The sequence below is a fragment of the Carassius carassius genome, chromosome 18 (genome assembly GCF_963082965.1).
Source record: "Carassius carassius chromosome 18, fCarCar2.1, whole genome shotgun sequence".
Classification (NCBI taxonomy): Eukaryota; Metazoa; Chordata; class Actinopteri; order Cypriniformes; family Cyprinidae; genus Carassius; species Carassius carassius.
In genome coordinates, this window is record NC_081772.1 from 5,852,873 (window position 1) to 5,867,954 (window position 15,082).

Here is a 15,082-nt window from a genome sequence, read left to right on the forward strand (position 1 = left end):
TTATTGGCACAGAAACACCGCTATTCAATCAACTGAGCAAATCAATTCCAGTCAGACACTTATGAGCCAGATCTTTTTAATGTTTCAATGCAGTTACAGTCAATACAGCTTAACCTGTGTAGTCCGAATCCGAAACAAATTACTTACACGAGCCAGTTCATTTTAGTGAATGAAAACAACACAGCACGAACAGTGCAGTCCGATTCCTTGAAGAATGACTTTGATGAGACTTTTTGTAAATCAAAACATTACAGCATAATCAGTTTAAGTCAGGTAAAATGGTAGATCATAAAACTGTCACGGCAGGGATCCAATGAGGCACGGAGATAGAACCAATTGCGAGTAAGTCTTTTATTAAGGGCAATCCAAAAGGGTAAACAGTCCAGGCAGAGGTCGATACCAAACAAAACCAAACCAAACCAAACATAAACAAACAAGGACACAAGGCAAGAGCACGACAAGATGATGGACATGAATTAACATAAGACATTAAACAAGGACTCCGTAACACAGACTCAGACAGACCGGGTATAAATACACAGAAGGATAATGAGGGAACAGGAGACAGGTGGGGAACAATCAATTACTCAACAAAGAGGAAGGTGACCAAATAAGGGAACAGGAAGTGATAAGGTGACAGACACCTTGGGAAAGGAGGACACCTAGTGGAAACCCAGGGAACACAACCCAGACACTGTGACAAAAACAGAATCTCAGATTTTTTTTTTTATACAAATAAAGTTTATGAATGAAACAAGTTATCACATTTTTGTTTGTTATGTATTTATGTCATCTTTTAAAAGACAGTGAAAGTCATTAAAAAGTCAGTGTAAATGAAAACCATTCTTTTCAACTATGCGTTTATTATCTGAATCAATCTCATCATCTGATATTGTAACTGTATTTCTTTCTTTCTTCCAAATATTTCTTCCTCAACAGTGAAAGAATCAGTAGTGGAACCATTAAGGAAACAGAGACTGCAAAGGGGAACAGAACTGAAATAGTTCAGTCCTTTGCCATTCCCAAACCATTGACAAAACAATGCTATTTAAAAGACTTCAACTTGACGTAAGGCTGAAAATAGCTTTTATTCTAGCCTCAATTCATCAGCGCTCAGAGCCTATCAGTTAAAAATTTGTGAGGGGACTTCACTGGAGAAAGCTGAATGAGCTTTCAACACAATAGCACTGGAATGCTGATTGCCTGCTAGAAGCTGATTTGAGTGAATGGGAAGAGGTCATCGTGGAGGCCAAATGAAATAATAGCAATAATAATAATAGAAAGTGGGAGAGCATTATGTACACAGAGCAGAGCCAGAGTTTGCCAAGATTCTTTGCTTCTATTCACACAGGTGTGACCTTTGCATGGCTGGCCACAGGAAAAAGTGAAAGCAGTCAAGGTCTAGGTCAAACATGCACTCGGCTGACCCACAGTACATATGAAGCATGTGACGTGTGTCTGCTACAGTAACAGTGCAGAGGTAGACTTGAAAACCTGCCCTAGGCCAAAACGACAGAAACTCACATTCAATAATGAGTTCAGGATATGAACTCTGCAGGAAACCGTGGGCTGAATTCCAATTTGCATACTTCTACTACTGTATGCACTAAAATGATGTACTGTATCAAAACAGCTCTGAAAAATAATTTCAAGTCAAAGAATTAAGAATTCAAAGAATAAGTTTGCTTCTGCACAGAATAAAGCAAATTTATCTCAAAAATCACTTTTTTTTTTTTTTTTTTGCAATTCTAAAGTTTTTATCTCACAATTCATACTATTTTTCTTGTAATTCTGAGAGAATTCATTCAGGAATGAGTCATGTTGCTCAGAGATGCAAAACAGTGATGTGGCTTTGTTTGGAGCTATTTTTGTTAGTGAAACATAGCAAGAATAGGCAATATGATGTATAAAACTATTAACTAAAAATCTCTCATCATTAATTTCTTGTTTATTGAACTGTTATGTAAAATGTCACATTTGTAATCATGATGATTTTTGGAGGAAAAAACTATGCTCTTCAAGTAATATTGATTAGCTATATGAAATGATATAAACATATACATTTTCTGCCACCATATCTTGAATCTTGGGAGCATTCTACAATGCTGCATTCTAGCATTTAATTGACTGAATCACGCAGTGAAAGAACGCACTGTAACCTACCAGACTACTTTGTACTGTATACAGTGCCCTCCATAAATGTTGGAACAGTAATGACAAAATTGTTTTGTCTGCTGTTGAGTCAAGACACCTGCAAATATGATTTAAAGACAAATACAAGACGAAACTGCAGAATGTCACTTTTTTATTATTGGGTGATTCAACACTCAAGATTCAAGATCAGCACATTTAGAGGTTCATCCCATATTTGATGTGAGCAGAAATATTGAGACAGTTGACTCACAGGTCTTTCTAAGTGATCAGCTTTGTCCTGTTGCATTAATTGTTCAGATATTAAATGCAGGGAATGTGCTGTATCAGTTACAGCCATTGCTTCTGCATTCTGAGTATTGCATTTACTGATGACACACACAAACCAGGATGAAGATGAGGGAGCTGACTTTGTGAGAAAAGCAAGCAATTTGGATGCTAAAAGACAATAGGAACTCAATTAGAGCTATCTCAAAAACAATGGGCATGGAGAAATCAACAGTTTGGAATCGTGAAAAATAAAGAAACCACCGGGGACTACAGCCACCAGCAAAGACCTGATGAGCTTAGAAAAACAACAGCCATTGATGACAGACAAATCATAAAATCTGTGAAAAAGAACCCTAAAATAAGTGTCTGTAAAATAACCAACAACCTCCAGAAAGCTGGAGTGATGGTCTGACAATCTACTGTCCGCAGAAGACTTTGACATAGAATTACAGAGGCTACACAGCAAGATGCAAACCTCTGACTAACACCAAACATAGAAAGGGAGAATTAGAGTTTGCAAAAAAGCACAGAGGTGAGCGAGTAGAGTCTTGGCACAGTTTTATGGACACTGTTAAGTGATAGGAAATCAAAAGTGTGACTCCACAGCAAACAAAGCAATTTTGTCATTACTGTTCCAATACTTATTGAGGTCACAGTAGTTTAGGCATGCACTTTGTAAGAGTGTTTTATTTGGTTTTTGACTCAATGCCTTGATGTCAAATAGCACTTCAAAACAACAAAATCAATATTCTCAAAGACGACATAGATCACACACCCGTACATATAAAAAGAAAGAGAGGAAATCTGTCAGACGGCTCAGATGAATAAAGTGTGAAGTCTGCGGTCCACTGGGCCTTGCCAGTCAGTCGGGGGTCTGACTGAGGGGAGAGAACCCCTAACAAAGCTCTGCACAACACCACACGATTTCTTTCTTTCCACTGTATAAAGAACTTCAAACTAATTTTTGTGCTGCCAGGAGTGGAAAAAAAGATGAAAACACTTTTATCTTCAGTTTTCCCCTGCCCTCTATGACTGTTTATTCCGATGAGAGTGATGACAGAAGGGGCTGGGCAGGGAAGACAGCAGGGCCCCAGCAGTGCAGGCCTTTAGGGAGCATAGCCTCCTTCTCCTGTCAGCAACGGCCTGCTACAATAATGCATACACAGCATCTTTATCCCCCAGGCCTTTTCCAGCACAGAAAGAAAACCCAGAGTGTCAATTGCTTTTGCAAAAATATAGATTTTTAAATATAATTTGCTTCCCACACTAATGCATTTTTTCTATGTGTTGTACAAGTGAGACAATGTTGTTGGTGTGGTACACATATTTTAATATAAAGTGACCAATGTATCTGTGGGTATGTGCATGCACTGTGTGCACACATTTGACAAACAAAGAATTAAACAAGCGACCATGGAGAATGCAAATTATTTTATCTGCATGCGGACAAAAAAAAAAGTCAAATGACTGAAAAACAAAAAACACAGAGTTCTGCAGAGTTAGGGTTAACTGTTATGTTATGATTCCAAAAGTATAATTTAATAAAAGTAATCTAAAAATAATCCCTTATATTGTCACTTCATCTTTTTCTTTTCATACATTTCTTACATAGGAAATAGGCAGACAGTATTAAAACCTGCTGCAGATTGGTCAAGCAATTTTCTGAAATGTAATTTGAATCCATTTTAATAATGTTACTGTTTCCGGGGTATATTTATCTATCTGTTTGTTTGTTGTTGTTGTTTTTATTTTAATTTCGTAACCAATTTGGAGAAATTTAACTTTACATCACTTGCTCACCAATGGATACTCTGCAGTGAATGGGTGCCATCAGAATGAGAGTCCAAACAGCTAATAAAGACATCAAAAAAATCCACAAGTAAACCACATGACTTCAGTCCATCAATTAACATCCTGTGAAGGACAAAATTCCATAACTCATAATAACTCTACCTCCAGGGAAAAAGTCTATTTGTCCTTTTACATTAAAATCCACCAAAATATTTGTTTAAAACCATTTCAGGTTTGTGATTTGACTTTGCTTGATCTGTGCATATTTCTCTTATGATTCAGATGAGACCAATTTTTACCGGAGAAAGCAATATTATGGATAGAGGACCCATATTTCAGCTGGAAGCAATGGTTTCACGGTCAATGTAATTTTTTTTTTTTTTTTTTTTTTTTTTTTTTTTTTTTTTAGAAAGACAGCTTTTAGCTTCACAAGATGTTAACTGATGGATTGGAGTTATGTGGATTATTTGTGGATCATTGTGATGTTTATCATCTGTTTGGACTCTCATTCTGACGGCACCCATTCACTGCAGAGGATCCTTCGGTGAGCATGTGATGTAATGCTACATTTCTCCAAATCTGTTCTGATGAAGAAATAAACCTATCTAGATCTTGGATGGCCAAGGGGTGAATTTTCAGCATTTGATTTAATTATTTCTTTAAATGTTAAGCTAATATAACAGCAGATCACTAGATCTGAAGGGTATTACCACAGAAGGGTATTAATTACAATGAGACTCAAACAAAGGCAGTACCGGAGATACCCTTCAGAATCAGACTGTGCAAAAAAACCCATTTCATGACTTTTGAAGTGGATCAGAGCTGCCATTTATATGATCACAAGAAACAACCATCTACTGGCATGAAAACACAAGCATTTTAATATTGAAATTAGGTTGCTAAATGATATAGATGCAGGTTAAAGGATCCATGCTTTTAGTGGATTATCTCCAATGAATACTGTACAGTATATCGCCCGGTGTGAATGGAAGTGTGTCTGATCACACACACGAGTGAACATGACTTTAATGTTTTCTGACCTGTGCTGTGACCCCATGATGAATCAGTGTTTTCATCAAAAGAGTGTGAACCCCATTTTTTAAACTCTACCTTCATATTTAACTGTGTCTAATAGTCACAGATCATCTGGTTATTCTAACGGCACAACAGATGCTTTGTATAAACAGTAAACATTTCAAACTAATGCAACAGTCCTTTTGTTAGAATAATGAGAAATTATCTGTATCAATTAAAAAAAAACATGTTAAAAAACATAATTAAGTGTGATCAGTCAAGATATTCTACAGTCAAATATTTACAATGGCAGCAAATGCAATATAACTGCAACCGAAAAACAGGAATAATATAATAGAAATATAATTAAATAAATTTTAATGCTTAACTTAATGAGGTCAGACCAGCAAATCCAACAACCGTTTTGTGAAGGTTAATATGACTGGTTACATTTCTGAATTATGGTTTGGTCTTGACAGCTTACTCTTTTTTACTCCACTTCCTCCTCAAATTGGATATAACACGCTACTAGAAGAATGATATTCTACATCCAAAAGGTGAAAAATGTAGCAAATGGGTTTCTGAGCAAGAAACTGGATTTCTTTTCAGTCAGAATAAGCCGATTGGTGTGTTGACTGGTCATCCCATGAACAAATTTCCTCCACACACACAATACACAGACTTAATTAGATGCGAATGTATAAGCTTTGCTGTTTAGGTAGTAATTATGAATGCTGCATGCTGATTAAATAAGGAAAATATACATTCAAAAAAGACTCAGTCTTGATTTTCTTCCTTGTTGGCATAAGGAATTAAAACAGTTATAAACTTACATTATTTCCCAACAAGGCTGCTTAGTGTTTTATAAGCTACTGTAAGCATGCAGTGCCATTTCTCTGTTATCAGAGTAAGCAAGCTGTTTTTGAAAGGAAATATTGTCATAGTCCTCACATTCACTATTGCACCTAAGCCCCTGTGCCCTGGGCTTCCACCATCTGTCGTGCGGTAGGCGGCCTGCACCTCTCTAGAAAACGCAAGAATCATATAAACCCCCGGATTATGACACACGTACAGTACATCCTCCTCTCATGCCTTGATTCAAACACAGAGGATACAAGAGACTTCACACGCCAGGCCACATGGAACAGAAGCACCTGCTGCCACGACCCACAATAATGATTTGAAAGAACTGACGTTTACGAGGAACATTATCTCTTAAGACAAGGTGAAATGCAACATAACAGGTAAGAAAACGTGATTAAAATATGGTGAATTAAAAGAGAATGACCCATTTATGCACCCCTATGGCAACTCAGTCATACTTTAGACTTTATAACGTGGCCTTCAATCTTTCATAAGCTTTAGTGTGAATATAATGTAATTATGTTACATAACAAACAAGAATATTTCTCAGTAATGGTTTTGACGCAATATATGTCCAAGGGATAAAGCTTGAACTACTTTTGTCTCAACTGGCAAATCATAGCTGTATTATGTATTTCTTATTAGATTTATTGATTTTTAACGGCTGCATTATTCTCTAATAACAGAATATTCTCTAAGAGTCTGCTTATAGCAGCTTGATTAAAGATCCTCACCTTTTTTTTTTTTTAAAGAAAATGATACTGGTTTGACAGTTGTACAGTTGCCGTGGAACTATAACAGAAGCCTGGGGAATATTTCTTTATTACAGCCACATTTTTAAATAGTAGTGTATCCTTATATTTTTATACGTATGGCCAATACACAATGCGTAGGCCATTAAAACATAGTATTTGTACAGTTAAGTGAATTTGTAAACCTCTTTTGTTCTCAAAGTTTATAAACCCCTAGCAGAATTTATAATATAAAAAATAAACAATGCAAGTGATATAGTTTTTTGCAGTAGCTTAAATGTCTTCTTTACACAGAAGACAAAACATATGCCAACCATTTTGGGTAATATAATAAAAAGACTAATGAGTAAGGCATATGAATATAAAAAAAACTAAACAACCAGTAAGAAAGACAGTAAAGACTGAATGAGACTGCTCCAATGGCTCAATAAAGATGATAATTAGATATAAAAAGCTCAGAAGGCCAGCTTCTTAAAGAACATTTGTGTGTTTTAGAAGCATCAAATGTTTTCACACAAACAAAGTGTGTGTGTGTGTGTTGGGGGGGGGGGGGTATAATTGAATTGCAATGTGATGCTTCTGGAGTTTATTGATACTAATCATAAGGCTGTGAGATCCAGACTGGGTCCATCTGGAGACTGGGAGGTGTGGATTCCCAGGTAAACCATAACCAGAGAGAAAACGGCCAGACAGGGAGTCTGGTTTCAGCTTTATGAGTCTATAGAATTATGTTGAGCATCACATGAGGAAGTGGCTGACACAGTCCTAATGCACTAACAATGCACTTACTGTGAAAGATATAAAATGTTGAAAACATAAAAATAATAAATGTTCCATTACACTTCTCATTACAGCTTTACTCAAACCAACTGCATAAAACTTCACCAAGTCACTTATGCCTGCTGCATATCACACAAAGATGCAAAAATGCTTATATATCCAGTGGCATAAGAGTGCAAACTATGTAAAGTTTTGTACCACGCTTTGGGTATGTGAATAAGATAGTATATTTCATTTTCTCTATAATACTAACCTTCAAAGCAGGCACTTATACAGAGCCAGCAATTATTTCAACAAAAAATTTAAGACAGATTCACTACTGAATCATTCCGACCATTCCGTGAACTATTTATTACAAAAGAACCAACTCAAAAAGGCAGTTACCTCAAAATAAAAACTGATAAACTTCCATGAAATAGAGGCTTTGTGTATGTGAAGATATTATATCTTTTATTTCTCTATAATGTTAATCTTCAAACCAGACACTATAGAGATCCAGTCATTATATCAAATGATTCAAGACTTACGAATCACACAATTCTGTGAACCGGTTTCACAAATTCATTACAAAAGAACATCACTATGGCTCATAAGCAAGTTTATCTCGATACACCATCAATATCTAGCTGATTAAATACTGTAATACATAATGTATATTTACTATAATCATTATAAACAATGTATATTCCATGCCTTTTCCAGGGCTGCAAGATATTTCCAGGTTGTCCATGACTGTGGAAACCCTGGCTCTAATACCTGAAAATTAATAGCTGCAGCAGGCTTTGGAAACATGCCATTTCTATATCTCCATCAGGCTAAGAGGATCACACTAAACAGCAGGTGTTGATAATATTGACAGATTAAACCACAGATATAACATACAAAATTTGAATGCAAGCAAATGTATCAGGATGTCACCAACCCTACAAAAAAGCCAAAAATGAATATAAAATGCAGGATTATATAGGTAAACCAGATTCAGACTGATGATTGAGTATCATCAATGTTGTAAATTATTTCAGACGACCAATCACAAGCACTGAATTAAAAATAACTATGGTATGATGGCATTAAGCCTACACAAATTGAATTTAAGCAAGCTTTAACCAAAAACACATGTCTTAGAAACCACACGAATGCATAAATGGGTTCAAAATAAACCGTACTGGGTTCAGCATAATAAATAATTTAATCTAATTTAATCTAATTCATATGCACAAATATTTCAATCAAGCTAATTTGTTTACGTCCATGTAGACATTCAGTAAAAAAAATAAAAATAATAAAAATAAAAATAATATAATAATAAAATTCGGTTAACAAATGTGTTTATGTGAGAAACACAAATTTGCCTAGCAGGCTTTTCAGATTATGTAGCTATGATTCTGGCAGGCAGGACCAGCACATTTTACACAAAATGGATTAGGGGCAGATTTTGCACTGCTTCCTTTTGAGGGAACTAGAACAGCACCAGTCAGAATTTTGGACACACCCACTTATTCATTATTACTACTTTCAGTTTCCAATCCACAAAGTTATCAACCTATGACTTTACACGGAAGACATTGTGGGAATTATATATTGTCCAAAAAATTTGAATAAATCAAAATATCTTTTCAACTCACTCTGCACATCCAGGGCTTCCCTCAACCAACCTTGTGAGATGCACAGAGGAATATGCTTTTTAAACCGTATTTAAGGAGTTCACACGCTTGCCACACAGTTGTTGGATGCTTTTTTTTAACAGTCCGGCCCATAGGAACAATATATTTTCAAGTAAAATGTTTTTGTACTGTATTAAGGAGGTCTATCAAGTAATTATTATAATTTTTTTTAACAAATCAAGCCAGTATAAACAATAAATAAAAAAATAAAAAAATTCTAAACCCTAGCAGTAACATAAATTTATAACGTTAACATAAAATATTAATTTGACAGTTGCAAACATTTTTGAATTAACAATGCTTTTAAAGGAATTTACAGTAATATGACAGTTTATAGATATGAAATATTAATAAAAAATGTTTTTTTACTATACCTTAAGTGTTATTTTAACATTGTTGAAAAACTATTTCAGTTTTATTATTATTTTGAATTCTTATGTTTACATTTTCAGTTTTCTTATTATTTTAGGTTACATTTTGGGTAAATGTATTTTTTATTTTCATTTTTTATTTAAGGCTATATAGTTTCTTATTAATTTTGACAGCCGATTTTGGTGAGACTTCCATACAACAGTTTTGTAAAATACATACATATCAAGAAATGTAATGCATTTATTAAAATTATACAGCAGATCCGGTCATTTTTACTCCATTATGCATTCTAAGGCCAGCCTGTTGTCATTTGGATGGGGGTCTCCGGCACCTCCAATGTGCATCGCTTTAGAACAACACACATGGCATTACGCATCCCCAAAACGCGCGCACAATTACCTTGGTCAGCTGTGCTATCTTCTTGCTCATCTTCAGATGGAGGTCCTGCGTGTATTCGAGGGATAAACCGGATGGGAAGGGCGTGCTGGTGGATGTAGAAGTGGAGGTGCTGTTATATTTCCCCGTTGAAGCGCTGCCAGCGGGGTTGTAGTAATGTTGCCAGCCCGCTCCAGTCGCCATCTTCACGATATTATATTAATATGGCTGTAATATTCAGACTGTAATGGCAAATGGTAAAGGCAGATGATCCCTCAAACCCGACAAACCAGAAACTGGAGTGTCAATGAAGGCGTTAATCCACAAGAGTCATCATTTCATCCGGGTTAAAATCATCTGCTCGTATTGGAGTCTGTAAGAAATAAGCGAAAGCGCTGAGATGAGATGAGAAGCAGTTCAACCACACATTTCGCTGGTTTCCTTGCTTCTTGTGACCGTACAGTAGATTTATAGAAGCAATACATCAAATGTTTTGGATTCCTGGCAGGTGCGTCGCGTTTAAAAGGCCGACGGCGCGTCTAACACGCGTCCGAGCGCCGCTCGTCTGTGAGAAGCAAGACCCGCTGCAGGTGCGATCCAAATTCGAGGCATTTCTGTCGATCCCCGTGCGTGTGTCTGTGCGAGCGGTGTTGCTGCACTGACTGTTACCATGGATCATCTCAACAGTTTACACTGTGCCCGTGACGTCAGTTCCGTCGGTCGCGGCTCCTTTCATCTCCGCCTCCTGTCTCTCCTCCATTCTGCTCTTTTCTTTCGCATGTGATGCAGTGCGAAAGTCATTGAAAAAGTGATTTTGGAAATATCTAGGTTGGTGGGCAGAAGCTAAAAATAAAACCGTGTTTGTGTTCGTATTTGAAAAGAGTTTAGAGTAAACGGTTGGTGAAGGCTACTAAGGATGAATTTTAGGAAATTTGAAATTATAATTATATTTAACAAATCTTAGTATCCAGTCAGTAATATTTCTCAAGTTTTATTTTTTTTTAAAGTCATTCAATGTACAGACACAAGATATGCTACAGAATAAATAAAACAAACAGTTCTTTGAGCACACATTGACCTTTAGTGACAACACACACACACACACACACACACACACACATATATATATATATATATATATATATATATATATATATATATATATATATATATATATATATACATACATATATCTTTAATAATAATAATAATAATAATAATATACAGAAAACAGACTCTCCACAAAAAAAAAAAAAAAATTCTGAAAAGAGCACTTTGTCATTTTCATAACTGCTAGCTGTGCCATGTTTACAATCTGCTCATGTATTTCTTTATAATCCAGTGTGGACAACACCTAAAATCTCTAGTATATTGTGCTGGTCTGGATATTAAATAAGTCTGTATTGGGCCATGAGTTGTCTGAAATCCATGAGCAAATGATCACGCTTAAAATTAAAATACATGTGGGCTTTTAGTATGAGCACACTATGCTGTAGTAGTGCATAATAATTTGATTTTCTATATGGATATTTTGTTGCACACAGAAACTAATATTACAAGCACTTCTCAATATGCAAACAGTGGCATGATTTCTCTTTTATTTAAAGGATTACATTACTTACTCACCAATGGATCCTCTTCAGTGATTGGATGCCATCAGAATGAGAGTCCAAACACTGATAAAAACATCACAATAATCCACAAGTAATCCACACGACTCCAGTCTATCAATAAATGTATTTTAAAGCAAAATGTGTGTTTGTAATAAACAAATGCATCAAGACATTTTTACATTTAAACTGTTGAAAAAAGGAGAGTAATATGCACAGATCAAGCACCATTTACAAGCCAAAACAGGTCTAAACAAGTATGTTGGTGGATTTTGATGTGAGAGGACAACATGGAATGGATTTATTCACTGGAGGGGGCATTTTTATGGATTATGGGCTGGTATTTTGGCTGGAAACTAAAACTCTAAAATGATTTAATGCTTGATTTGTTTATTACAAACATGCAGCTTTTCACTTCACAAGTTGTTAATCAATGGACTGGAGTCATGTGGATTACTTGTGAATTGTTGTGATGTTTTTATCAGCTGTTTGGACTCTCATTGTGACGGCACCCATTCACTGCAAAACAGGCCCGGTTCTAGAACCAAATCACTGAGGGTGCTTCTGAATATAGTGAGGGTGCTGCTTACATAATCGTAGGAAATAGCTCAGTCATCAGTCTGAAACATAGTATCTCAAAATTGGGGATGTTGTATACAACAATACTACTGTAATTGCTGTTGTGTTAAACAATATACGATCTGGCAGTAAATTATAGAATAGCATGTAAACAAGCAGCAATCTTCACTTTGCAAAACATTAAAACATGCCACACATAGTCTACCTACACTGTGGTGATACCCTTGTTGTAACCGGCTTCAACTTCAATTGAACACTCCTAGAATGGCCAGAAGTCACTGCCTTACACAAGTCTCTCTCCATGACGGTGAGAGACACATTTTTACATAACAAGGCAGAAAATGTACCAAGAACATCCAACCTAACTTGAACATAAACACACGTAACTTTACTAACACAAACCCCAACCAATATTCAGTACTGTAACCTTCCTTCAAACGGCTTGCGAATCCAGACTTGAAAGCATTTATGTTGGAGAACATTATGTTGGAGAAACGTCATTAAAATGACGCGAGGTTCGGGCTAAACTTCTGTGTTAGTAAATATGAACTGTAGCCACTGACTCTTCACATGCTTGTCCCTGGGCAGTGGAAAAAAAAGGTCACAGAACACAGCGCGTCTTGTCGACATGATGTTTATCAGCTGAGGTATTTTGAATGTTTTTACGTTTTCCCTGGTGTCTGCGCAGTGCGCGCGCAATAAGTGGGCGGGGCAGATAATTTGTCGTCACGCCGAAAAGACTCTTTGGAATAAAATCTCACTAAAATGAGTCGACTCTTAATTTTGAGAGACAATACATTTTTATACGGTGAACTTTCGTATTTAAAACTTTGCAGGATGTTTTTGTTCTCTTAGATCTATGTTGCACACTATGAAATGTAATTTTCTAAATTCCATAAAAGGTGTCAATGCATTAAACATGAAAGCATAACGAAATAATTTATTTAATATATATATATATATTTGTTTAATTTTATTAATTTATTTATTTTGTGTAGGCTGTCCTATTATAGGCAAGAGTGTGAAATCCGTCTGTGTTTTATTTTCGGCAAAATCTCGTTTATGTGTGCTATTAATAATTTTTCATCTGAGGGTGCTTTCACTTTTATTTGAGGGTGCTTAGCACCCCCGTAGAACCGGGCCTGCTGCAAAGGATCCATTAGTGAGCAAGTGTTTTAAAGCTTAATTTCTTTAAATCATTTCCAATGAAGTAAACCAGGCCTGAGGGTGAGTATATTTTCAGCAAATTTTCATTTTTTGATGAACTATTCCTTTAAGACTTTTTTATATACTGTACGCTGTACAACCAATATTGGAACTGCAAAGCTTGTGGAAATATGAAAGCCACACAGCCTTTGTCATTGTCTCTGCCACTTTCGCCTCTGGTTATGGCTGAAAAATATGGTCCAAGGAATGAATCACCTAGGAGAGCAGGTACTGTCACAAAAGACAAGCGACAAACTGCCTGCTATTGTTATTCTCCAAGTAGCCTTGCATGGCACAGGCCATGGACAGTGCTGCATTTCAAGACATATAATACTCATGCGTTGTTTTGGTTGTATTGTTGGTGTTGATTATGCATGTACTGCTGTTAGCTAGTCTCACAGAAGCCAAGATTATTATTTAGAATGCTTAATTAACCCACCTTAGATGCACAACAAAAGTGTTGCATTTGTAGATAGGCAACTATCATGTGCAAAATCTCTCTAGAACTAAGAGGTTTAAAAACACTTTTTTTGTTTTTTTTTTACCCCCACCCCAAAAAAAAGCAAATTGAAATGCTCTTATCGTCCAGCTTCCTCCAGGGCTCAATTAAATATGACTGACTGCACATCGCTTGCAAAAATGTTGCCCACACTTTAGTTCCTCTTTTGCAATGAGTTAGGAACCACACTGAGAAGTACAGAATCTAAAAGAAAATGAGAAATGCAATAGAAACAATATACTGAAAATTAGTACACTAGTACAAAAATAAAATAACGTTACAGTTCATGAAACACAGAGATTATCTGACTGGAGAGTGTTGGATGCAAATATGAATAAATAATCATTAAAGGGGTTCATATAAATCACTCTTACACAGGCCATTCACATTTGAACAATTGTTCAAAATAAAACCAGCCACGTACAACCAGCTCATATCAACATATGAACATTCATACCTTTCAAAAGGAAAAAGCATATTGCATTTATGTAATTATAGTGCTTAGAAATGTTAAAATATATAAACTAAAAAAAATATATATTTAATGTTGTTCAAATATTCAGGAGCTACCAATTTACAATTACATGTCACAACTCTATAAATAGTTGATTCTGACTGGCCAATCAAAGCATCCGGCGGTATGATATTTTCTAATATTTGCAGTTGCCTATATCAGCACTATTTATGGGTAACTGAAGCTTTCTTGTGCTTAATATAAATGCAACCATCTTTCATCTCAGTTATCGATTGAAATACTGTTACAAGTGTTATACTCTGCATTGCAGTATCATATAACAGTTTTTATTCATATATATATATATATATATATATATATATATATATATTTTTTTTTTTTTCTTCTGTTTTCATTTTCTTAGTTGAAGTTTTAGTAATTTTGTTTTAATTCTTTATATTAGTTTTTGTTAATTTATTTTACATTTTGAGTTTATTCATTTTATTAATTTTTTTGTTTAAGTTTTAAACAAAAAAATGTGAAAATGAAAATGAGAAATCTTTCAAATGAGAAATCTTGCAGTGGCAACCATCTGAAATAAAATTTTATTTTTTGATGTATCAGTTAACATTCATAGTATATCAAGTAACCTTTTTAATGGTTTAAGTTATAGTTAACTATAGCGTATTGTTGGTATGCCA

At 35.4% G+C, this 15,082-nt stretch overlaps 1 protein-coding gene across 2 annotated transcripts in view; it reads right to left on the bottom strand.

The window, feature by feature from the left end:
- The window catches only part of LOC132092204 (protein FAM184A-like), a 111,913-nt gene extending 101,166 nt beyond the window's left edge, over positions 1 to 10,747 (bottom strand). Inside the window, exon 1 of one of the 2 annotated variants that reach the window (XM_059498351.1) lies at positions 10,058 to 10,747. In XM_059498351.1, coding sequence (XP_059354334.1) covers positions 10,058 to 10,237 — 180 coding nt within the window. In that variant the 5' untranslated portion in view covers positions 10,238 to 10,747. The remainder of the gene's footprint in view (positions 1 to 10,057) is intronic. The other variant, XM_059498352.1, reaches the window with a different exon arrangement.
- Positions 10,748 to 15,082: the final 4,335 nt, after the last annotated feature.